Source organism: Miscanthus floridulus, chromosome 6 (assembly GCF_019320115.1).
Source record: "Miscanthus floridulus cultivar M001 chromosome 6, ASM1932011v1, whole genome shotgun sequence".
NCBI classification, from domain to species: domain Eukaryota; kingdom Viridiplantae; phylum Streptophyta; class Magnoliopsida; order Poales; family Poaceae; genus Miscanthus; species Miscanthus floridulus.
Genome location: NC_089585.1, coordinates 134,205,183 through 134,231,326, shown reverse-complemented (window position 1 = coordinate 134,231,326; position 26,144 = coordinate 134,205,183). Strand labels below are relative to the sequence as shown.

At 43.7% G+C, this 26,144-nt stretch overlaps 1 protein-coding gene and 1 pseudogene across 1 annotated transcript; one reads left to right on the top strand and one right to left on the bottom strand.

The window, feature by feature from the left end:
• Positions 1–12,960: 12,960 nt before the first annotated feature.
• On the bottom strand, positions 12,961–16,611 carry LOC136461287 (uncharacterized; annotated as a pseudogene).
• A 4,722-nt stretch (positions 16,612–21,333) lies between these two features.
• Positions 21,334–25,759, top strand: LOC136459724 (CBS domain-containing protein CBSCBSPB1-like). Its single transcript, XM_066459563.1, has 14 exons — positions 21,334–21,746; positions 22,272–22,440; positions 22,540–22,672; positions 22,759–22,929; positions 23,128–23,206; positions 23,306–23,419; positions 23,503–23,569; positions 23,675–23,780; positions 23,869–23,927; positions 24,262–24,371; positions 24,702–24,835; positions 24,935–25,020; positions 25,126–25,215; positions 25,289–25,759. Exons 1-14 carry the CDS (start codon positions 21,598–21,600, stop codon positions 25,463–25,465), a joined length of 1,644 nt encoding a protein of 547 aa, XP_066315660.1. The 5' UTR covers positions 21,334–21,597; the 3' UTR covers positions 25,466–25,759.
• The last annotated feature ends 385 nt before the right edge of the window (positions 25,760–26,144 follow it).

The following is a 26,144-nucleotide window of genomic DNA, read 5'->3' as shown; positions in this document are numbered from 1 at the left end:
ACCATTGCGTTCTCACATGGTGCTTTAATGGGCCTAGTGGGCCATTTTTAATGCTGTAAAATCTATTTAAAGACCCTTATCTTCTTCTTCTTTACTGCCTTTCTCTTGCCTTCAAAACCCTAGCTCTCAGTCATCCGCCGTCGCCATTTCTGCCGCTGTCTTTAGCGCCACTGTCTAGGCTTTCTTTTCCCTTAATTGCTTTTTGCCTCCGTTAGTACATGGGTAAGAAGAAAGCCGCAAGTAAGTCCTAGTCTTCTTTCGTGGACGAGGAGTCATCACTCTCTATGATCGAGAATCAGGAGTTTATTGCCATGAGGGCCGCCCAGAAGTCTTGTTCGACTCCGACAACCACTGAAGAGCAACTCCACGAGCTTGTCAGCGACGGCTTGATCTAGAGCAAAGCTTTTGCTAAATGGAGAGTTCCAGGCGAGCATCGGGTCCCTGCTCTAGGTCCTGGTGAGATCGTTCTTTTTGTCTCTTTCATTCGCGCTGGACTTTGCCTTCCCACCTCTACCTTTCTTCATCAATTTCTTAGCTATTTTGGGATTTGCTTGAACCATCTTGCTCCTAATGCAGTTCTTCACCTTTCTGTCTTTGTTCATCTTTGTGAAGCTTTCCTTGGAATTCCCCCCTTCTCTTTCTCTGTTTCGTTACTTCTTTCGCCTGAAACCCCAACCCCGCCGTGAAGAAACTAGTGTTCTTGGTGGTTGTGGGATTCAATTTCACCAGGGTCTTAAGGGCAAGTTCTTTGACTATGACCTGGTTGATTCTGTAAGAGATTGGCGTGCCGACTGGTTTTATGCCACCAATCTGATCCCTTCCCTTGCTATCCACTCTGGATCTGGTCCCGTGGTTAATGACCGATGGGATAAGAACCCTGTGTCACCCGCTGAGGTTCAGGCAATCCAGCCATTCCTTGATAGGATTAGTATGCTGAAATAGTAGGGTTTAACCAGTTTCGGTATTGTCTCGAGTTTTCTTCGTTGCCGAGTTCAGCCTTTGAAGGAGCGAGAGCACCTTGGCTTCGAGTACTCTAGGGCTGAGGATCCTTCACGCATGGTCCCAGCTCTTGAGCTGACCGATGAGGAGGTACTCGAGCGTCTCCAGAAGATGCTGAAAGGAGCAAGCGTTGTCCCGCTTACTGTCTCTGAGTTCTCTGCCAACAACCCGCCTCTAGCCGTAAGTTGTTTTTCTCTTTGTTTGGGTACTTTATGTATTCTTATTGTATCCATTTTTGTTTAACTTTTCCCTTTCTCGTTGTTCTATTCTTTTTCGTAGGAGTTTGGGCACAACTTTGTTGACCTGATCCCTCTTGATGTTCTCCCTGCCGTGGCGAAAACTAGGGGAGAAACTTGCTGGAGCCTCCGTAACCAGTAAGTTCCCAATCTCTACAGTGCTTCCTGGATTTTCTTCTAGATTTGTTGATGTATATGAAGAATATGTTCCTCGTCTAGTCCCCCTGTAGTCCTCGTAGTGTCTCAAAGAGGGGGCGAATAGATGGGTCTTCATCTAGCCTGCCTGCTTCCAAGAAGTCTCGCAAGCCAAGTACTCTTCTAGGTACTCCAGTTGTAGCTAGCATGCTCTTAGGTGAGTATATTTTATACTATATGTCCATTTGTTTTCTTGTTTTTATCTTGAACCGAGTACTTTTATTCTTTTTTTAGCGGGTGCTCTAGTGGCCTTGGTTGAGACTAAGGGGGAAGAGGCATGCGGCGGTGAGTAGTTTTCATATTCCCCTTCCATTGAATTTCTCCTCTTTGTCTTGACTTTTAGTCTTGATCTTTTTGAAGTACCCTAGACGTCGGGTATGGGTTCTTCTGAGGCTCCCGCGCCGGCTTCTTCTGAAGCTCCGGTGTTGAGTTCCTTAGTAGCTTTGGTACTGAGTTCTTCCGCAGCTCTGGTGCCGAGTTCTTCCGTGGCTCCAGCCCTGGCTTCTTCCGGGGCTCTGTTATCGGCTATACCGCTCCTGTCGCCAAGTGGCGGGGACGTTTTTGCCGCCATGGTCCCCCCTACGAGGTCTTCTTTTGGTTTTGCAAGGAAGAAGGTGGCTGGGTGAGTAGATTCTGGCTTCATCTTTTTGCTTCTGTTCTCCTTTTTTCTGGTTCTCATCGGCGATTTCTTTTATCAATTTTTAGTCCTTCGTCTTCTCTCGCTTCTTCGTCGACTTCTTCTCAGCCCTCCGTCGTGCCACCGAGTACCGAGCCTTAGGACTCGCAGCGTACTATTAGTGAAGTGGCTGTGAGGGCTACAAAGCTTTCTGGCGATGGTGCCGCTGCAGACTTGGCTGCCCCGGAGGTGACCGTGGCCATTGCGTCGGGTCCTTCTAAGGGTTTGGCCTCCGCTTCCCGAGAGGTCGCTCTGGTCGTTCCTTCTTCACCTCGGCCGGCCTCTCCCTCTCCTTCTCTTGCCTCCAGCGGTCCGCCTTTTGCTGATGATGTGGTGCAGCAGTTCGATGCCACTCATCGGCTATCGGAATTAACTGCTGCCTGGGGAAACTTGTCGTCCCTTGCGACTTCTTTTGGAGAAAAGCTCCAGGTAAGCTTTTTCATCGTTCCTTCTTTGGATGTTCATTTTTCTTTAGTCCTTATTCTTTGTTTTTCTTTGTATCTTTTTGCTCAGTCCTTCTCTCATGATCATACCAGATTCTTTTTCTCATCTAAAACAAGAAAAAGTTGTCTTCAGAAGTGAGCACCTTGAAAGCTAATCTTGATCTCCTCTGGGTCGAGATGGAGGCTGAGCATCAAATGCATCAGGATGAAGAAAAGTCTCTATGTGCCTGGGCTATTGAAATCGAGAAGCAGAGGGATGCCGCTCTTCAGGAGGCTCGAAAGAACTCGGAGGCCATGAAGGACTTGGAGGCCGTGAAGGAGTGCAACGGTATTGAGGGTTATTTTTATTTCTTTTTGTATTTAAACTTTCCTTTCTGCTGACTTGTTGTCTGTTACTTCATCCAGCTCTCTGGGTTGAAAAGCAGAAACTCTCGGAGGACGTTGAAGAAATGAAGACTCTTGTTCGTACAAGTCATAACAAGGCTGAGGAGGTAATTACTCATGCTGAAGAGGAACTTACACTTGCTAAGTTGATTAGGCGTGGAGCTGATAGAGATCTTGTGCAGGCCTAGAAAACCATTGAAGACTTGTCTGGCAGGCTGGCAATGGCTACTAAAAACTAGAAGGCTTTGTGGAAATCCTTTCATTCAGTAGCCGACGTTCTTCGAACTCCAGCGGATGACGGGCAATCTTGGGCTCAGTTGATTCCTCGAATTCCAACTCGTTTCTAAGAGTTTGTGAAGAGGTGCGCTCAACTGTGTACCAAGAATGTTCTGGCCCAAGTCTGGGTTCTTGCTCCAGTGGCTCCTTTGTCCAAGATAGCAGAGGAAGCTGATAGTCAAGAATACATCGATGCTGTCGAGAGGATGGAGCCTGAAGTTGAAGACTTAGCTAGTAGGATAGTAGATAATCTCAATATCGTTCTCCCTTCTCCTGATGATGAGGCTTGATGTATTTGACTTTTATGCTCGTGCCTTGTAATATGACATTATACTTCTTTTTTGAATGAAGGTATTTTTTGTTGATGTCTTCTTTGCCTGAATGCCCTGCCTATTCCTTGGATGATTTGTCGAGTACTTTTCTGTTCGAGTAAACAACTTGTTATATATAGATCTTTGTGTTGACGACCTTTCTTGATCTGTCGAGTGCTTGTCTGGCCTTCTCTTGTGCCCTGTAAACAACTCGTTATATGTAGATCTTTGTGTTGATGACCTTTCTTGATCCATCGAGTTGTAAACAACTCGTTATATGTAGATCTTTGCATTCTTAGGTATCTCCAGTGTAGCCCCCGAGCCTCTTGCTATTTGGTGCAAGTAGCTAGAGGGTCTTGCTTTTGATATTGCTCTGGTCTATGCCCAGGCTTAGTTTCAGTCCTTTTGATTTTATTTCGGGTTCTAGCTTGTTAGCTACCCTCATCAGCGAGCTCAAGCGTCTTTTCAGCTATTTTGCTCTCGGCCAGGATGCTCAGGCAGTATTTTCAGCCATTTTGCAATTTATTTCAGGGTGTTAGCTTGTTAACTACCCTCAACGGCGGGCTCAAGTGTCTTTTCAACTATTTTGCTCTCAGCCGGGATGCTCAGGCGTCTTTTCAGCCATTTTGCATTTTATTTCGGGTGTTAGCTTGTTAGCTACCCTCATCGGCGGGCTCAAGTGTCTTTTCAACTATTTTGCTCTCGGTCGGGATACTCAGGCGTCTTTTCAGCCATTTTGCATTTTATTTCGGGTTTTAGCTTGTTAGCTACCCTCATTGGCGGGCTCAAGTGTCTTTTCAACTATTTTGCTCTCGGACGGGATGCTCAGGCGTCTTTTCAGCCATTTTGCATTTTATTTCGGGTGTTAGCTTGTTAGCTACCCTCATTGGTGGGCTCAAGTGTCTTTTCAACTATTTTGCTCTCGGACGGGATGCTCAGGCGTCTTTTCAGCCATTTTGCATTTTATTTCGGGTGTTAGCTTGTTAGCTACCCTCATCGGCGGGCTCAAGTGTCTTTTCAACTATTTTGCTCTCGGCCGGGATGCTCAGGCATATTTTCAGCCATTTTGCATTTAAGAAACAACTCGGATAGAGCCATGAGATATATGTTTATCGAGAGATAATCATCTTTATTGATCATGAATATTGATGTGTTACAATGATACATTGCGGTATCTTGTTGATCATGAACGTTGACCTCTTATGTCTTGTATACATATTCTCCCTTGAGTTGTTTTTATGCGTAGAATCTTCGTAGCTGACTGATGTGCCATGTATTGTTGACTTCTTTTCCATCTCCAGTTATGAGCTTATATGTGCTTGGTCCGATGACTTTTGCGACGATAAAAGGACCTTCCCATGGACTGAGTAGTTTGTGTCGTCCGTCGGTTTTTTGTATTCTTCTTAGTGCTAGGTCTCCGACTTGTAATGATCGAGACTGTGTATTCTTGTTGTAGTGGCGCCTTAGTCCTTGTAGGTATTTTGCTGATTGCAGGGTAGCGTTTACTCTGACTTCTTCTATGCTGTCGAGTTCTAATCTTCGGGTGTGTTCTGCTTCTCCTTCATTGTATTGTTCTATCCTTAGTGATGTCTAGATTAGGTCTACAGGTAGTACGGCTTCTGATCCGTATACCAGGAAGAAATGTGAGTATCTGGTGGCTCTGCTTATTTGAGTCCGTAGCCCCCATACAACTTTGGGTAATTCTTCGATCCATTTTGACCCATAGTCTACTAGTTCTTCATACAATCTTGGTTTTAATCCAGCTAGTATGAGTCCATTAGCCCTTTCTACCTGTCCGTTGGCTTCTGGATATGCGACTAATGCGTAATCTATACTAAAGTCACAATCCTGTGCCCAACTTTTGAATTCTGTAGCTGTGAAGGGAGAACCCAAATCTGTGATGATTCGATTAGGCATGCCAAAGCGGTGCATAATATCTTGGATGAACTCGACCACTTTGGCTACGCTGTATTTTGCGAGTGGTTTGTATTCGATCCACTTGGTGAACTTGTCGATTGCTACAAAGATGTACTCAAAACCTGCCCTTTGCTTTCTTGAGAGGTCCCACTTGATCCAGCCCCCAGCAAGAGAAAGGCCAAGCGGGTGGAATGCAGATGAGGTTGTGGGCTGGCACATGAGCTTGTCTTGCGAACATCTGACAACTTTTGCATCTTCTAACGAGCTCTTCTGCGTCTTTTAAAGCGGTTGGCTAGTAGAAACTAGTGCGGAATGCTTTGCCGACTAGTGTTCTTGAAGCGGCATGATTTCCACAGCAGACTGAGTGTATTTCGTCTAGGATTTGTTTGCCTTCTTCAAATAAGACACATTTTAGGAGTACTCCTAATGATGCGGCTCTTCTGTATAGCTTGTCTTCTACTAGGACATAATTCTTGCTTCTACAGACGACTTGTGTGGCTTGCTATTTTTTCGCCGGCAACTTATTCTCTTTGATGTAATCAATAAAAACCTATGTCCATGAAGTGTTGATCACCAGAATCTGGTTGCCTTTGGCTGTGAGTTCTGTGGTTGTCTCACCGGGTTATTTGATAGAAGGAGCTGATAACTCCTCTATGAATACGTCGGGTGGTACCTCTGCCCTATCGGATCCAAGCTTGGCAAGAACATCTGTTGCAATGTTGGAATCCCGCAGGACATGTAGAATTTCTAGTCCTTGGAAGTGTTTTTTGAGTTTTCGGATTTCAGCACAGTAAGCACCCATGTTTTCTTTGGTGCAATCCCAATCTTTGTTGACTTGGTTGATGACTACTACTGAATCGCCGTATACGAGTAGTCGCTTGATTCCGAGGGTAATAGCCACTCTTAGCCCATGTATGAGAGCTTCATATTCTGCTTCATTGTTTGTGGCTTGCCATAATATCTGGAGGACATACTTTAGTTGTCTTCCGTCTAGAGAAATTAGGAGGACGCCTGCCTTAGCTCCGCCTAGCTTAAGTGATCCATCAAAGTATATCTTCCAATGATCAAGGATGGCGCTTGATATGGGCTGTTGAATTTCTACCCATTCGACAACAAAATCAGCAAGGGCTTGAGATTTAATTGCTTTCCGTGGGGTGAAATCGATGTTGAGAGCGTCGAGTTCAACCGCCCACTTGGATATGCGTCTTGTTGCGTCTTTGTTGTGTAAGATATCTCCTTGTGGGAAATCTGTTACCACGGTAATCTTATGGCTTTCAAAATAGTGACGAAGCTTGCATGAAGTGATCAGTAGGGCATAGAGTAGTTTTTGCACCTACGGATACCATATTTTTTATTCTGATAGAACTTCGTTGATGTAGTATACTGGGTATTGTACTTTATACACGCGCCCTTCTTCTTCTCTTTCCACTACTACTGCCGTGCTGATTACAGTAGTAGTTGCTGCAATGTATAGCATCATGTCTTCATCTTTCTTTGGAGGTGTGAGGACTAGTGAGGAGGTGAGGTATGCCTTAAGTTTCTTGAAAGCTTCATTGGCTTCTTCCGTCCACTTGAACTTGTCTGTCTTCTTTAGTAGTTTAAAGAAAGGCAACCCTTTTTCACCGAGTCTTGATATGAAACGGTTGAGTGCCGCCATGCAGCCTATTAGTTTTTGTACTTCTTTGATGTTTTGAGGAGGGCCCATCTCTGTTATTGCTTGAATTTGCTTGGTGCTTGCTTCGATTCCACGATGACTGACCAAGAATCCGAGTAGTTGTCCTGAGGGAACTCTGAATACGCACTTGTTTGGGTTCAATTTCCACCTCCACCTCTTCAAGTTCTCGAAGGTTTGTTTTAAGTCTTCAATCAGTGTATCTAGGTTCTTTATTTTTATAACCACGTCATCCATGTATGCTTCTACGTTTTTACCGATCTAATCACCAAGGCATGTTTGGATGGTTCTTTGGTAAGTGGCTCCAGCATTCTTAAGTCCAAACGACATGGTCCTGTAGCAGTAGGCGCCGAATGGAGTGATGAAAGATGTCTTGCTTTGGTCCTGTTCTTTTAATGCGATCTGGTGATACCTGGAATAGCAATCAAGAAAAGATAATAGGGCAGATCCTGTTGTTGAATCAACTATTTGATCAATGCGTGGTAGCCCGAACGGATCTTTTGGGTAGTGTTTGTTGAGATCTGTGTAGTCAACACACATGCGCCACTCGTCTATGTTCTTTTTCTATACCAGAACTGAATTTGCTAGCCAATCCGGATGTAGAATTTCCCTAATGAATCCAACTGCCATTAGTTTTGTAATTTCCTTTTTAATCGCCGCCTTCTTGTCGGGAGAGAATCATCGTAGTCGTTGCTTCACAGGCTTGGAGCCTTTATTGATATCAATTCCATGCTCAACAAACTCTCTTGGGACCCCTGGCATGTCAGCCGGCTTCCAAGCGAAGATATCCTTGTTGTTCCGAAGAAAGTTGGTGAGCGCGAGTTCCTATTTTGCCGATAGGTGGGCACTAATGGTTGCTGTTTTTGTGGGATCACCGGTGCCTAGGTCAATTTGCTTCACGTTGGCTTCTTTTGGTGGTGCTAGGATGCTTGGTGTCTTAGCCGGTATCTCTAGTTCTTCTTGGCTTGTTTCTACGGCGCTGGTGGCTATTTCTTTTCTTCCATCGTTTGCCTGTGCCTTTGCTGCAATTTGGATCGCCTATACGTCGCAGTCAAATGCGCGCTTTAAATCGCTCTGAAGAGAAAGAACTCTGTTAGGCCCTGGCATCTTAAGCAACAGGTATGGATAATGTGGTATTGCCATGAATTTTGCTAGTGTTGGGCACCCAAGAATTGCATGATATGAGGAATCAAAATCTGCGACTTCAAATTTGATGAACTCTGTGCGGTAGTTCGAGGGAGTCCCAAAGGTAACCGGTAGAGTGATTTGTCCAAGTGGCATTGCTGCCTTGCCGGGTACTATGCCATAAAAAGGTGTGCTTGTTGGTGTGATCATCCCGGCGAGTTGTAGTCCCATCTTCCTTAGAGTTTCTGAAAAGATGATGTTGAGTCCTGCTCCTCCATCAATTAGTACTTTCGTGACAGTCATGCCGGCAATGGTTAGATCTAGAACCAATGGGTAATGGACTGTGTTTCCTACGCTGGTCCACTGGTCTTCTCTTGAGAATTGGATTGGGTACTCTGACTAGTTGAGATATCTTGGTGTAGCAGGTTCTGCGGCCATAATTGTTCATAGCGCTAGCTTTTCTTGATGTTTGCTTCTGGAGTCTGGGATCCCAGCAAAGATTACTGCTACTGTCCCTCTGGATTTTTGGAATCCCTTGTCATCATGGTTGTCTCCATCTTTTTTCTGATTGTCTTCTTTATTGTTTCCCTTGCTATCTTTTCTAGTGTACCTTTTGTTGAAGGTGTAGCAATTTTTGATGGTGTGCCTCCTGTTGGGGTGCAAAGGGTAATGCATGTTCTCAATGTCGTCATATCTTCTGGGCTTGGTAAATTTCTTTGATTTGTCAGCCATTGCTACCATGTTGTCTGGACCTCGCTTTCTCTCCTGATGTCTATTGTTTCGAGGATTTTGCCTGTCCGGGTTGTCTCTGTTATTCCTTTCCAGGAATCTTTCTTTCATTTTTTCTTCTGCAGTAATCATCTTTTCTACTATTCTTCTGAATTCTTCGTTATTTCTTGGGTTTTCTTTGTAGAAGTCTTGGAATTGTCACCTAGCCACGATTCTATGAGAGAAAGCTTCGATTACTTCTCGTTGTGTGAGGTCATGTACTTGAGCTCGTAGTTCGCCAAATCATCGATAGTAATTTCTGAGACTTTCACCTCATTTCTGCTTGAGTCCTTTTAATTCTGCGTGGGTGATTGAATGTGTAATAATTCCCGTAAAATTTTCACAGAAAGCTCTTTGTAAGTCTTCCCAATTTCTGATTGATCCGGGATTTAATTTGTCAAACCATTGAAGCAGCATGGTTTCTAGGGCCATGGGGAAGAACAAGGTTTTGATGTCATCATCTTCTCCGGCTAATTCAATCGATTGTGAGTAAATCCTAAGCCATTGCTTCGGTTCGGTCTTGCCGTCGTATTTGGAGTGGTTGGACGGTTTGAACTTGTGAGGTAGTCGAATCGAAGCGAGTCTGTTTGCAAAACAGGGAAATCTATCATGTGTTCTGGCTTCTGTATATTCTGATTCTGTGCCCTGTTCTTGCCAACTGTCATCTTGGTAAGAGTAGTTTTGTGTGGCTGTCTGAGTAGGTGCTCTGCTTTTGTCCTTTCTTGGTTGCTCGACTCAGTTATTTTGACTGTGATTTCTTCGGCTTCCTCCGTTGTGACTTCCACTTGATCCTAGTCTTTCGAAAGCAGACTTGCTTTGATTTTGATCTTCCTATTCATGAGATGTTGCCTTTCCGTTGTTCGTTTTAAAGATTGTTGATCGAAGGAAATCTCGAAGCTGTTCTTATTTCTCATTGGGATGTGAGGTTGCCCTGAGTTCTTCTAGTGCTTCCCAGATCTTATCGTAGGGAGTACTCGCTGCTCATCCTTCTTCGATTTCTCGTTCTGATTTTCTTCTATTGTACTTGGCTAGGTCTGATTCATATTTGATCCAAGTGTCTTTCCGCTGTTTCGCACGGCGTTGTCGTCCTTGTTTCAATTTGTTCTTTCTTTCTCTTGCTTACCTCTGGCTCTCAGTCTCACCATCGTATCCCTAGATAAATGGTGATATATTAGGCTCAGATTCATCTGAAGACCTTACATTGGGTGCTTCTGGGGGGATCAATGGTGATTGAGGATGGTGAATCATGAGTACTTCTCTAGCGTGAGTTGTTCTATCACCGTCGTTGATTTCCATACTAGCAGAGGTGTTGATGACTTCAGTAGAGGTCTCAAAGTCAGATGGAATCTCCTTCTTGGTAGGGTAGAATTGCTGTTGTCATGTCATCGACTAGTTGGACATCGTCATCCTCAGGAACGGTATCTGACTAGTGAATGATGCAATCTTGAGATGTTATGGTTAAAATGAGACCTTCTTGGGCTCCCTTCAGTGGCATTCTAAGCATGGGATAAGTGGATCCTTCATGCCATGTCTGATAGGATGTTGCCATGTTGTGAAGTCCGAACAGAAAAAGACCCGACTTCTTTGAAGTATTCTAGGTGTACTCCGAGTAGTATTCTTGACAGGTTGACATCATGTCCCGAAGCTTTGTCAGAAAAGAACTCGGTTTTCTAAAAGAACTCAGATAAGACTTTGTTTCAAAAGCGAAACTTGAGTTTGAATCGGACACGTGAATTTGTGAGAACTGAGTCGGATTGAGCTGTGCGAATCTTTCGGCAAGCTGATCTGTCATTATCGTCGAAATAGGATGGTCCTAATGATGATATGAATCTTCAAGGAGACGACCTTGGAGCTTGCCATCATCTCCTGCCTTATAGATCCATGAACCGAAGATGAAGGTCGATCCTTTCGAGAAGATCATGTTGTCGAGGTCCATCAAGCTCTCGGATGCAAAGTCGCCGAAAGCCTCTACCTGGCACGCCAGCTGTCGATGTTTGACCACCGATAGCCTACCACGAGGGTATCCAGGGCAGTATGTTCGGGTTTTGGCATATGCAGAACTCGATGGTTAACGCAAGAGACAGTCGATTTATCCTAGTTCAGGCCCTCGATCGCAGATCGAGTAATAACCCTACGTCCAGTCGGTGTTAGCTTTTGCGTTGGATTGATTATGTAGTGTTGTGTCATACAATTGTTCTATTGAACTCGCTATCTAAGGAGCCTTGCCCTCCTTTATATAGTCAGAAGGTCAGAGTCCTAGTCGGTTTACAATGAGAATTTCTAGTAGGATTACGGAGTAACACTGCTACTAAGATTACAGGGGAAGAGTCCTAGTTAGACTAGGTCTTCTTCCTTCCTTGCGGGGTATCCCGTGGGTCCCGCACTGACAGTGGTTTGCATTCCGCAGAACACATGATTGTATTACTTTCATTTACAATGTGCTTGTGTAGTTGCTCTTATAACTAGTTTAGCTTTAGTAGCTTGCTAGTTACCTTCTTGCTTATATAGCATAAAAGTAGCTCCCATGCGTGGCTAATTTGATTTTAGTAACCTTGATAGTCACATTGCTTAGTTTGTGTAGCTAAATAATTTGCGCTCTCTAATTTGACATTAGTTGCCTTGTTATTAAGCGTTGCTAGTGAGCTTAGGAGCTTTATGCTTTTGGTTACTAGTTGTGTAGAAGCTCCTCCATGCTTGAAGTACTAGTGGCATAGGTTTATGTGACCTTGCTCTTAGAATTGGTTAGGTGAGCTCTAGCTAACCCGGCACCTTAGTTGCTTGTTTAGGATCTTTTTAAGGTGCTTGATAACTTAGAGAGAGTGGTGTAGTATTGGCTAGACCGATAATTTAATTCCTCACTTGTATCAGTTAGCCAACGTGATTGTTTATTAAAATGACTATTTACCCCCCTGGTCTGCCATCTTGACCCTATAGCCGGTGGCGAACGGGGGCACGTGAGCACCACTAGCACCGATGTCGCTCATGGGTGCCCCTAGGCTTGGCAGGGGACAACATAAGGTGCCCCTGCATGTGTGCCCAGCCACCATCGGTAGGGGCAGCGGCGACAGCCTGCCACTACAAGAAATCTTAGGATCTATGACGGCCTGTTATCATCATTATTTCTAGTATTTTTGTCATAGCAGATGTATTTATGACGACTGCATGACGATAAACCATTTGTCATAGATCATGCGTGGTAAACCTTGTTCTATGACGACTGCATATTTTTTACATCATATTTTTTTATGACGACCCGATTAAAAAGTCGTCACTAAATATCTTAAGGCCTAGCTAGGCCCATGTACTAAGCAGGTTTTTATTGGACCAAATATAATTGTGAGCCAAATTTATAATTTACAAAGCCCATTATATAAGTAAAAATAACATCAATTTTGGGGCCAAATTTTTTTGCGGCCTATTTATTTAGTGGACCAGAAAAGGCCTAGCCCATTTAAACATGTAGAGAAAACAACCTTTTCGACATCCATACATAATCAGCTCATTTCAACTTCCATTACATAATAGCCCATTTCGGCATCTATTACATAACAACCCATTTCGACATCCATTACATAACAGCCCATATACAATCTGTACATTCATCAATCAAAGCCCTTACGCATTTATCAAATCATCCAGAATCTCATTTACATATATAATCCATAGATGCATCACAACCCATACACATTCATCGATCATCCAGATCTCATTCCAAAGGATAGTAAATATGGTCACATCCATCAGTAATTTTACAAATCCCAGATAACACATTTCCACATAGTAAAAAGACAACACTAACAAGATACGTAGCAGAAATTAATATGGTCTGAACCAGATCAGACATGTTTCAAAATAACAGCACTACCAATGTTTGTTTGTAGCATAATCTGAACTATATCAGCCAAGTCTCATATAATAGCACTATCAAATGTTTGTAGCATAAAATAATATGGTCTGAGTAGCCAAGTTTCAAAATCAGACGTCCAACCATATGCATCTGCAAACTTACAGAGTTAAAGGAATGGCCTTACTCTTTGCTGAACATGCGACGAAAGAAAGCATTTGTCTCATCTTGTGCCTTCTTCAACTCATCTTGTGCCTTCTTCAACTGCTCTGTCTCTTCTAACAGCCTGCGTCTTTCATTTTCTGATTCCTCCACCTTCTTCTTCAAAGTCTCCATCTCATCCTTTAGTTCTTCTTTGTCTTGCTTTCCATCTGTAACTTCTGCTTCAAGTTCTATAACCCATGCATCATTAATGGCTTTGGAGCTTCTCTTGGGGGCTGCTAGCTGAAGGCCAATATTTTGAAGAAATTTTGATTTCGGCAACACTTGAGCAACAACTTCAGCAGGGGTCTTTGAAACTTGGCCGTCTTCTACAGGTGCAGCAGCGATGGATTCCATTTTAGCCTAAAAACATCAACATATCAGTAAGACAGTTCTGGAATTAATTACCGACTAATATATTTAAAACCAATAGAAAGGTGGTCATAATTGATAGTAGTGTTGCTCAAATAAGTGAATGCAGGCTTTGTAAAACAGATGTACAATCAAGGTTCACATTAAAAGCCATTTAAAGCACGAAAACATTTTTCAACTGAATATTTTACCATAATTGAGCATGACACAGATGACTCTTCCCGATTCAATATAGTGAGATCATTTATGCTACAAACTATTACACTACAGTTTGGGATGATGACTCATTACAGTACATGTTGGGAATTTGGGAATATTTCTATTTTGGCAGTGTCTACAAGTTTACATGTGCTATTAAGAGAGTTTCTGGACGGCAGTGACATCATGCAGTACAATCTTGCCAGATTAGCATGAATAAGTTGCTGCTACACATGCAACATTTGATCATTGTTCCTTGGAACAGTAGGACGCATGTACAAGTTGCTGCTACACATAATGAGCACACAACTTATCAGGGTAACAAGCCAAGCAACTTCAGGTATAATTGTAAGGATGGCCTACTATATACAGTCCAATATAACATAGCTACATAATCTTAGACACAATCAAATTGGTGTACAATACGAAGAAATAAACTCAAACATGCAACAAACCAATGCAAGAAAAATAAATGGCTTAAGAAAGCAATTGACCAACATGCCTTGTGCTTTGGGCTTGACCACATCTCCACCAGCTCTCTCCATTGATCATCAGTCATACTCTTCAATGGTGATGTTGTTCTAACTTTGTCTGCTGGTACACCATTGAAGTAAAGCTTCTTCAAATTGTACCTCATTTGTCGTGTTCCAGTCCTAAGCAAATCAGCACATGCCTCTTTGACTGGCTTGCTGTCAGTATCAATTGCTAATTGATTCTAGTCGACAGCATGTCAAGAGCATGTGCATCAGAAAATAGGTATTAGAAGTATATAATGTGATAGAAATTTTTTTAACATTAACCTAACAGGAAACTTTAGAAAATCACAATGCAACAGCAGGCAAGAGCACAAGGTTCTAAATTGGCAGTCAATAGAAAAGTAGCAGGGTTCTAAATTGGCAGTCAATAGAAAAGTAGCAGGGACAAAATGTTTATAGAAGGTTCTAAATTTTCAGAATGTGGTGAGAAATAGAGAACATACTTTCTTGCTTTCCGCTTCATTTCAGTTTACTATATATTGGCAGTGGCACTCAAAATAAATAAACATGCCAAACATTTCAAGTAGATAATACTACAGATAAACTTTATGGTGGTGCTTACAGCTGATGTAAGTTAAACGGATCATTACAACATTAGTCAAAATAAAAGAACATGTAAAGATTGAGGCAGAAAAATATATTGGCAGTCCTAGCATAATGTTAACAGTTAAGCTCCTTGTCATATGCTACTAGAGGCAGAAAAATATTACTCATATATAGGAGTAAACATAGATCATGCACACCCGATAAAAACTGAACATATAGCCTTTATCCACTTACAGAAATTTTGCCCATGTAGCCTGGAAGAATATCCTTGTTCTTGATATCCTTGTACTCCTTCCAGTGTGTAAAGATTGGGATGTGTTGCCTCAGTATAATCCCTCCTCTGATGCCAACTTTGCAGCTTGCATAGGCGGCTCAGGTCGCTTCTTCCCTTCAACAATGACCACCGGAATCCTAGTGTTTAAGCCTCGGCTTATGCGATCCAAGTCTCTGCCCATGCTTTTTCCTTTATTCCATCAATCTACAGTGTGATTTGATTGACCTGGAAATAAGTGGCATTGTCAAATAGCTAGTGCAAATCATTTTAATATGCAAATGTGTAAACCATATTCTTGTAGAAAGGGGTATTGCTTTCTTGCCTTCTTTGCGCATTTATGTATCATGGTCAGTTTGGTTAAGACAATTGGCAATAGTTAATGCATCTTCTTGTATAGTTGTAGTTGCATCATGGACGCCTTCCTCGCTTCGAATCGGTTCCTTCGTCCTCTGCCTAGTCACTCTAGGAGGTTGATTTTGGCCTTGTTCATCAGGTGCTCGCACTCTCTTTGAACCTCTTGCTCCTCCATTAGCAATGATGGTGTCGCAAGGCACATTCTGTGAAACCTGCATAACCTCATATGCATAACACAAGAAAACATAAATCAAGATTAATCTTTTTTGCATACTGAACCAAAGTCATACAAAGAACCTGAGTTCAACAAATACCTTATCAAGTACACCCTCTTCACTGCCATCACTATCTCTAGGAGTCTAGGGTCATACAATGAACCAGAGTTTTCACGAGCCATAGCCTTCTTAGCTGCAGTGGTCTTGTTCAAAATGTCCTTTGTTGCATTAATACAAGGGACTGAAACACACGATTGTTCCTCATGATCGTTTCAGCCCTTACTCTTTCACATTCAGTGGCTGGCGACTCTGTGAATGCAGGAAAACGGACCAATGTCAATAGCCTCATCAAAGATATATTTCCTATTAGAAATGGCGCCTATCAATGAAAATGCAGCTTGAAGCTACGTCAGTCCTTTACACACTGGAAGGACTGCATAGGTAAAAGAACACGCCGGGTAACAAAAAAACATCAGAGCCTGATAAAAGGTCTAAAAACAACTGATTCTTTGAGGATCAAACTACATTACTACAATACTAGAAAATATTTGCTGCAGAACTGGAACCAGGCTCTAAACTTGAAAAACACTTGCCAGGACTTAATATATAGATGAATTCATTCTGCTAAGGTACTACTAAAAAGAATAGCTTGCCACATAACAGGAACCAAGCTTTTTAACTTTAAAAACACATAATCAGCAACCTAATGACAATGTAAGTCAAGTTCCAAACCATGCTACTAGCTAGGATCTTGGCAGACATGAAGTTGTCGTTGCCTCTGCTTCTTCAGATATGTGTCAAGGCTCGCTACCAGTCATGGATTTGAGGGAGAAAAGGAGAGATTTCTCCTATGGCTCGATAGCCAGTAGCTGGGGCGGCCGCCCCAGCTTGCCTCCGCCCCAGCTTGCCTACAGGGCTACCCTTAGATTTTGACTACAACACTTCTACATCACCTACGTGCAGAGCCTATCTAATCCCCGACAAGAACCCTATGCTAAGATCCAAGAAATCTGATGATTTTACCTGTTGGTTGCCGTCTGCTTGCTGCCAACTTCCGTGCAGGAGGCATCGTGTTCAAAGCTGGAGTGAAGGAGGACGCTGCAGATGTTGGAGCAGGGCACGTCGTCAGCTCGAGATTCAGAACAGTGGGCTCGTCGGCTATGGAGAGGATGGCGAGTGAGGCGTGGGGGACGGGACGGAGAGGGAGGGGTGCGAGTGCGGAGTGGGGATGAGAAGGGCGGCGAGTGGGAAACCCTACCCACAAGTGGGGATAGGAAGGGTTTCGGGACTGAGGATTTTACATCCTTGCCCTTTGATACAGGGTTGAATGTCCTAGGCATGTTTGGATAGAAAGGTCATTGCATCCTAGATTTTTCGGGTCCAGGCGCCTCTATGCGCTTCTTCCAAAAAAAAGACATCTAAGGTGTTGTTTTGCACTACAATATTATTTCGTTCGTAGAAAACCATTTTTTCAGGTAGTTTATTGTGCAGAACAATATTAGCACTTTATTTTACAATTGAAATTGTTGTTTGCATACAAAAAACTTTTGCTCAAAACCGTAGTTTCCATATATATAGTATTTGAAAGGATTAAGTCCCCTTTTGGTCCCTCAACTATTGTGTTCGTCTGATTTTAACCCCCAACTACAAAACCGTCTAGTGTTGGTACCCTAAATGTCAAAACCATTCAGTTTTAGCACCCCGTCGCGGAAGAGACTGGTTTGTCCAATGTGAAAAGGGTTTGACCATGCCACGCTGGCATTGATCGCCATGTAGGACGCTGGCCTGCATCTCAGTGACATGTGGGGGCCTACGCGTCACCCACTCATTCCCTCCCCTCCTTCCTCTAGCGCCAGCAGCATTCGGCAGCGACGTCATCTCCATCCCTGGCGCTGGCCGCTCGCCCGAGGCCACATTGCCGACCGCCCCTCCACCGGCCTTGACCACGAATAGCTGACCCCGCCCACCCGATTCTGCCCCACTGCTTGGCGTCCGTCCCACCGCGAGGAACCAGCCCGCGCAGCCTCTTGCGCCACGGCCCTGCGCGACCTCCGTGCCCCACCGACGGTCTCCACGCCCAGTGGCTACGGCTCCCGCGCCTCGTGGCGGGGCGGCCCTTGCGATGACCTCCACGCCTGTGGCTGGCTGTCCCCGGCGGAGGCGCCCGCGGTCCTGCGGCCCCTGTCCCTGTGTAGCTTCGTGCCCACAGCCTATTCCCAGTGGTCTGCTGCGGAACCGGCTTGGCGGAACCGGCGAGCTCGGAACTGTTGTTGTTATGCTAAGGGGGAAAACGTTAAATATGATCAATCTCATTGTCTACCCGTATAATCGTGATTCGTTGGATGTGGCTCATTAAGTATGCTTGTGTTGCTAATATGAAACCAATGATTTTAGTACGACCATTTCACCTATGGCGATGGTGGCGGACACACCAATATAGAGCAACTTCGGCGGGGAGCAATACCCTAAAAAAGCTTTTTCATGGTTCTCCTAGAAATCTTTGGTGTGGTGGCTAGTTCACTGCTCTCACCGACCTGTACATGGTTCGTTTTTAATGACTTTGGGTAGAACCCAACCTAACTCGTTTAAAATGAACCAGAGTAATTTTAGGATCTTCAAAAAAATAATCAATATATTACGGAATAATAAGAACGTACAAATAAATAAATAAAGTAAAAAATATTATAGGTCTCGAAACCAAAATCAATTAGTCCATATTGCTGATTTGAGTATAGCTTTTGTATGTCACAGGAATGGTGATCATGTATCTATGTATCTGGAATGAAAAAAAAATCTGAAACAAATTTTTGCACATTGCAGGACCTTTCCTCCTGTCCAAAATTTTACTGTCAGCACAAATACAACTTCAAGAACTGAGGTGTGGTAATTGTGCACAGTGCAGGACACATATACAAATAACACAACTCCAAAACCAGGAGGCACAAATCTAACGACTCCACAACCAGGAGCCATAAATCATCATAACAATATTGCAGTACATACTGATACTGTTCAGGAAACCACTGAAAACTAGTCCTAATGATAAAACAGAGAGCTCATCCAAGCAGATCAACCATCACCTGCATACATTAAGATATTTTGAACAAAATCTCAGAATTCTTATAAAGTTTAATGCAAATCCAAATTAAAGAAAAAAACAGCAGGCTTCCCATACCAGGATGACCGAGATGACTCACTCATCATCAGGGATTGTTGGACCTTCATTATCACTAACATATTGCCACCTAGTTTCATCTTCATCATCGCTTAGCTCATTTTCTTGCACATCCTGCTCCCTTTGTCTACGAAGCTCACCTACTACACTTGCATCGACATTTAAACAATCTTCATCATCTGGATGCTCATTCTCCAAATTTCCTTCATCAGCCAAAATTTCCTCATTTACTTGAACATGAAAACCTGCATTGTTATCATCATACTAGGCGGCCGGCCGGTATGAATTATTTGTTGTAAAGTTTGTGACGATTTGTTAATTGTTTTGTGTTATAAAATATTAATTTGTTTTTCTTGACTTACAATAGAAATCATTATAAAATGTTAATTGTCTTTGTGTCAACAAAGATCAGATTTTGTTAGATTTGTGGTTTTGTCTAATGAGTTTTTTATTCTCGAAAAAAAATGCAGATTATGTCTACATAAATTGCAAAGAACAAAAACTATAATTTTAGCATAAAACATATGTAATAACCGTCGCCTAAAAAAAGCTAAAATTTCAGGCACCTAAATTTTAGCAAGTCCTTTTTTTTTGTCCAGCCCCAGTTACCAAGTGCTTGGCCACCAGCTTATCCGAGTCGGTAATTTTTCCGTTTTTTTTTTGTTTTTGCGTCGGGTTCCAAAGTCTTTTTTTCTTTTCTTTTCTTTTTCTGCCCGTGTCTATTTTGTTTCCCGTAGGACTTTTGCTTTTTGTTTCCGTGGGACAGGGGGACTTTCACCTTCCGTGAGTTCCTTTTTCTTTATCTTTCATTTTTTTCCTGTAAACATAATAGCGTCGGTCTTTTCTTTCTTTTATAGTATAGAAAAATGGAAATGGATTATTTTCCTTTTTCTTGTAAATATAAAGTTAAATAATAAATATGGTATTATGGGATTTATCTTTTATATATAAAAATGGAAACGGGATATCTTCCATTTTTCTTGTAAATATAAAAATGAAATAATAAATATGGTATTATGGGTTTTTGAATTATTGATCCTTCTCAAAACTACAAAAATAGTCATTGGCACCACTAAATAATTGAGGTTGTTTCCACTATGAATAAAACTTATTAGGGAGACCAGTATTCTTATTCATGTCTAGCAATCTAATTATGATTTTTATGCTCTTTTTTAAATTTTGTTATTTTGCCGTCGCGATTTGAAACCAAACCTTCGTTTCCCCTGATTTGGATGCCCATTAGTTAAGGGTGGAATAAACGATTTAAAAAAGCAAAACCTAGGGAAAAGGAGGGAAAAGACGAAGTTGCCCCTTATCTTTATCTCCTTCCCCTCGCTCCACCGTATCTGAAATTCAGAAATTCGAGTCAGGCTTGTGGCAGGTCCGGCAGCTCGGGGTGGGTCCAATAGCGGCAGCTCGTGGGGCGAGGCGATGTGTGAGCCAAGTGGTGTGCAGACGAGCGGGCCAGGGGTGGACCATGCGGCGCGACCGAGGGAGTGTTCGGCTGCCATTATAAGTCGGCTTATAAGCCATGGTATAATATTTTTCTCTCCCAACAAATCAACCTTACAAATCAGCACAAGCGGCTTTACGAGTAGCCGAACAGAGCCCGAGAAGTGCGACGAGTGACGCGACAACCACGGGAAGCTGGCGTTCGTCCAAGAGGAGTAGGCACGGTTCAAGCTAGAGGACCTACTCAGTGTAACCGCCGTGGTGCTGGGCAGGGCGCGTCATACAAGGTGACCCTGCTAGACAGGCCGTCCCTTGTGGTGAAATGATTCAAGGAGATGAACGGCGTTGGACGGGAGGACTTCTTGGAGCACATGTGACGGCTTGGAGGGGGGAGTCATCCACCCAAGCACCTACCTCTTCAAGGAGGAGGAGAAGTTGCTGGTCACTGAACTATACGGTGAACGACGGCATGGTTCATGCTCGATATCTAGATAGTATGAAAATTAAAGTTATGATAATACAAATAAATATTTCTATGTCTTATAATGAAGGGAAAAATCTATTAAGGTAGTATTTAATTTAATACAGACTTAATAGTACATTGTCATATTGTTGTCAATAATAACTTGTATATACAAATGCGATAATCATTATAAATTATAGCTATCAAATTTTACATAAATAATAATAAATATATATATATGCCACATTCATGTCCTCATTTTCTATTAATGTTTGATAGTTTTTTTTTTCTGTCGTTGCAACGCATGTGCATTTTTGGTAGAATAAAAAAAATCGTAACCGGACGTTTGCGATTGTATCCCTAAACCAGACGAGCAACGGCCGTACGGAGGGTGGGTGAATGAGATTCCGGCTCAAGCAACGAATCAACGAACGAAACGAAACGGTACCCTCCCGCATCCGCATCGCATAAAGTTGGCCTCACTGCCCGGCGTTACCGGACCTCACGGCAATATCCGGTCCCACCCGTCAGCCGCCCTCTCATCCACACGAATGCGCGAACCCCACGCGGGCCAATAGCACACGCAGCACGCCGTGTGCGTGCAGCAAGCAAGCAGGGCGCGCACGGCCGGTGGCCGCTGGCCGCACGGGCATCCGACCCTTTTGTTGTGCGCATCGACACGGGACGGGAACCCGAACCAAATTGATCTTATCGAGCTTTTCCACCCCCACCACCACCACCATCTCGGGAAAAAGGAAAATTTTGGAGAAAATTCCCATTGGCCCAGAATACTCAGCGCACGCCGCGACCTTCGCTCCCGTCTCCGGTCTCCGCCTGTCCCCCCTTCCCCCACCTATCGGGAGCGCTCCCGATTCGCGGGAGCGAGAGAAATAGAGCCCTCCCGCTCGCCGCCGTCGCCGATCGGAGGCCCTCGCTTCCCCCCGGCGAGCGGCGCGAGCCGGGAGATGGACGGCGGCGCGGGCGCCGGCCGGAGGAGCGTCTCCTCGTCCTCCGGATCCAGGAGGAGGGTCCCGCCCGCCGAAAACGGGCACGGCCATGACGCCCCGCCGCCCTCCAGGCGCTCCTCCGTCTCCCTCTCCCGCGGCCACTCCACGTACGTGATCCGCCCCGCCGCACCCGCCTTGCTCATTTTTCCGCTGCTGCTCTGCTTTTGCTATCCGTAGACCGTGCTCCGTACCTAGCGCGGTAACGCCTCTCTGGTGTGGTGTCTTCGGTTCTAGACTTACCTTGATTAGCTTCCGCGTGCCTCGCTCTGTTTGCAGCTGGGAGCTTCGTTAGCCTAGATTTGACCCTGCTTTATGGAATCGATGGATGTTACGCACTTTTAGTCTAACAATACCAAGTACGATTCCTTTTTCAGTTCCTACAACAGAAAGTGCTGAATCCCATTCAGCTCGTACAACCATGTTGTACTACATACGCATGACTCTGGCTGTGGAATTTTTGTGGGTAACGTAAACTACACACGTTTCACTAACACAACCAAGCTTGGCTACAACACGTGTCAAACCGTGATTGGTCAACTATGCCTGCTCTCCCAAATGGACAATACCAAAATCCGCTCCGCGCATTACAGACATCACAGCTGAAAAGCACTACCTCGTTGGATCCATTTCAGGTCACTGACCGGCGAGAGGACCGTGAAAAGGCTGAGGCTGTCCAAGGCGCTGACGATACCGGATCACACGACCGTGCACGAGGCTTGTCGGAGGATGGCGTCACGCAGGGTCGACGCCGTGTTGCTGACCGACTCCAATGCTTTGCTCTGTGGGATCCTTACTGACAAGGTGAGGGGATGTTGCCCTTCGCCTTTTTTTCGTGTCTCTGCTGCCTTTTAGACGTTCCCGATTTCTCACTGTATGCTGTATTTTGGCGACGCTGGTCAGGACATAACCACAAGGGTGATTGCCCGTGAGTTGAAGATGGAAGAGACACCGGTTTCCAAGGTCATGACCAGAAACCCTGTATTTGTTCTTGCGGACACGCTTGCAGTCGAAGCGTTGCAAAAGATGGTGCAAGGTCTGTGGATGATGTGACGATTTCTGCGCGCCTTACCTATAGTCATCTTTTAATGTTGCCTGATGAAAGGTATCCCTTGTTTCCAGGTAAGTTCAGACATCTGCCTGTTGTGGAGCATGGTGAAGTCATTGCAATTCTGGACATAGCCAAGTGCCTATATGATGCTATTGCACGGATGGAAAGGGCGGCGGAGAAAGGAAAAGCAATTGCCGCTGCTGTTGAGGGCGTTGAAAAGCATTGGGGAGCAGCTGTATCTGGTCTGTACTTGAGATATTCCCTACCCCTTCTCATCTTCATTCTACTTTTGAAAATGAAATTATGCATTGAACTTCACTCTACGTCTCTACCCTTGGTCTTTATGTTTCGAACGTATTATAAACTTTATGTACTGAAAAGTTTGCCTTCATGGATTTTCTAGTGTGCCCCCTTTAATCATTTCTCCTCCTATTTTGCAGGTCCTAACAATTTTATTGAGACTCTTCGAGAACGGATGTTTAAGCCATCACTGTCTACCATTATCTCTGAGAATCCAAAGTAGGTAATATCCTTTCTTTTTCAAATTAAGTGCCTGCTTGAGCATTCATATAGTAAGTGCCAGTTCAGAAAAACTTACGCGCTGACTTAATTCTTTAGAGTGGTCACTGTTGCACCATCAGACACAGTTTTGACAGCATCAAAGAAGATGCTGGAATTAAAAGTGAGTTCAGCAGTTGTAGCAATTGAAAACAAACCTGGGGGAATTCTAACGTGAGTACATTTTCTTTTTCTAATCACAGTAACGGCTATTTCTAAGCCTTTAACTAAAAGCCTTGCTTTGATTTCTATGACAGATCTAGAGATATATTGATGCGTGTTATCGCCCAAAATCTTCCTCCTGAGTCCACTACAGTCGAGAAGGCAAGTCACATTATAATTATCTTTGCATCATTATGCAGTCACATGTCATTATTCTCGACCTTCTCATCAACTAACTGCCATCATGTTTGAAACTCCTTTCAACAGGTCATGACTCAGAGTCCTGAATGTGCCACAGTGGACATGCCAATCCTTGATGCTCTTCACACAATGCATGATGGAAAATTTTTACATTTGCCTGTTCTGGACAGGGGTATGTCTATGAACCATGATCTAACTAAATTCAGGCGATGTCTTTTGTAAGACTGTTAAAACGGGTATGACATGTTGTATTTATCCAGATGGAAATGTTGTGACTGTTGTTGATGTTCTTCACATAACTCATGCTGCAATTGCTACGGTGAGTGCCAACTTCCTTCTACTTGAATCTAATGCAGATATTTGTGCTTCCATCTTACTGCTTACCCCTATGCACATAATTTTGGGGTCTGAGGTTAGAAACCATTTTTGGCTATATGTTGGTGCCCACAATACTCAGTTTTTCAGTGTGCAAAATAAAGTTTCTTGAACTCAGACTCAGTTGTCATTTGAACTGTAATTTGTATAAGCTGTCACTGTCATTCGTACTGCAATTTGTGCTATAATAACTTTTAGTAAGATGTACGTACATGGTTCATTATGCTAGTGTACTTGTTTTCTCAACTGAGCATGCCTGATTACCTTTTTGTGTTTAGGTTGGAAACAGCGGGGCAGCTGGATCCGAGGCAACATCTGCCATGATGCAGAGGTTCTGGGATTCAGCAATGTCCATTGGACCTCTTGATGATGACGATGACTCCAGAAGGTTAGTTTGCTCTTGCATCCTACTCCCTCCATTCCAAATTATAGTTTGCTTTGGTTTTCTCCTAATTCAAACTTCTTCAACTTTGACCAAGTTGTTGAAAAATGTATCAAACATCAAATTAATTTCATTAAGTTCTCCATTAAATGTATTTTGATAGAGTATCTTTTTGAATTTGTAGATGTTATTTTTTTTTTTTCAAAAAACTTGGTCAAAGTTAAAGAAATTTATTTAGGACAAAGCCAAAGTGATTTATAACTTGGAACAGAGGGAGTATCATTCTGATGGCATCTTGTGTCTTTTGTGTGACTGGTTTACCTGGCATTTTCCCAGTGAAGGATCGACAAAAGTGGCATCTGAGGCAACAGATATAGGAAGATCAGCCTTCTTTCCAGCTTCTGGTTTACCAAACACTTTTGGGTTCAAGATTCAGGACAAGCAAGGGAGGATGCACAGATTTAACTGTGGTATGCATCCTCACCTCAATCCATGTGGACTGGAGTTTCAGTCATTTTGTTGGCTCAGCGATTTAAATTGCTCTCTGAACTTTGTGTTCTGAATGTCAGAAACGAGCAGCTTGACAGAACTGATAACTAGCATTCTTCAGAGGGTCGGCGATGACATTGACAGAAAACACCTGCCACAAATTTTGGTACTGGCTGAACCTAATGCCTTTCTCAATATATGTAACAATATTCACATCGCTATTTCAAATTCCTAAGTTTGTTCTTTGTTCTTTCCCTGTGCCACTTTACAGTACGAAGATGAGGACCATGATAAGGTCATACTTTCGTCAGACAGTGACCTTATAGCCGCTGTAGACCATGCAAGACAGATCGGTTGGAAGGTAATGTCGTTTCCCAAGCAAAGGTGCACCTTTGTTTCCTGCCAAAGATGCTTATCGACGCTCCTCTTTGCAGAGCCTAAGGTTGCACTTGGATTACGCCGGTGTTGGCCGCCGGAAGAGAGGGGGTGGTTCTTCAGACTTCGAGTACGCTGGCAAGGACGCATGGGCTTCTGCGTACAGTGCTGTCGCGGCTGGGGCGGCTCTGGTTGCTGGGCTCGGCGTGATGGCATACTTGAAACGGTCAGGGTAAGCTTGGAGGCAAGCACGGCAGGGAGCACGCTTTTGATCGTCTTTGTGATACAAATGCAACTGCATCGGAATGAGCAGAATGACTGTGTAAGTAGTTCTTGTGAGAGAAAAAAGGAAGATTTTAATAATACTACTGTCAAGGCAGTGGATGGCCGCCTTCATACATGTACACGGAATTGGTCGAGTTTTTTTGGTGGGCTCACAGTCTCCATGATTAATTACCATGGCTGTCAGCGTCGTCACGATTGTATTTGTATCATAAATCACATGATCATTACACAACTTACTAGAGTCATGATTGGCCTTTCTCAGGCAGCGTCTCCTTGTGCAAATTCTCAGTGTCTTGTTGAGCCTCACTCAGTGTCTCGTAGAGCCTAACTGGCTGATTAGGCCTTATTTGTCAGCCTTGTTTGTTTTAGCTTCCGGCTGTCTTATGTAGGCGAAGCTGAGCCTGAAACAAAACTAGCAATGAAGGTGATTTCTGAAAGACAGAAGCTATGTTCGTACTAAAAGCCAAAAGCTGGTTAGGCGTTATGCCTGTTATACGTTTGTACATTTCATTCATAATACAGGAGTTTAACCAAGGCGATTGTTCTCCAACAAACAAACATGCCGGGCGTGAATTACTACTACGGTTACTACCTAGACCGGGCCTCTTTGCTGCAAGGTCATATTGTTCC

What these genes read in the sequence shown, in the direction of transcription:
- LOC136459724 (XM_066459563.1), top strand. Translation starts at nt 21,598, where the DNA reads ATGGACGGCGGCGCGGGCGCCGGCCGGAGGAGCGTCTCCTCGTCCTCC. An exon ending in CTCATGCTGCAATTGCTACG is followed by an intron (nt 23,928 to 24,261) that starts GTGAGTGCCAAC and finishes TTTTGTGTTTAG; the next exon opens with GTTGGAAACAGCGGGGCAGC. An exon ending in GATGCACAGATTTAACTGTG is followed by an intron (nt 24,836 to 24,934) that starts GTATGCATCCTC and finishes TCTGAATGTCAG; the next exon opens with AAACGAGCAGCTTGACAGAA.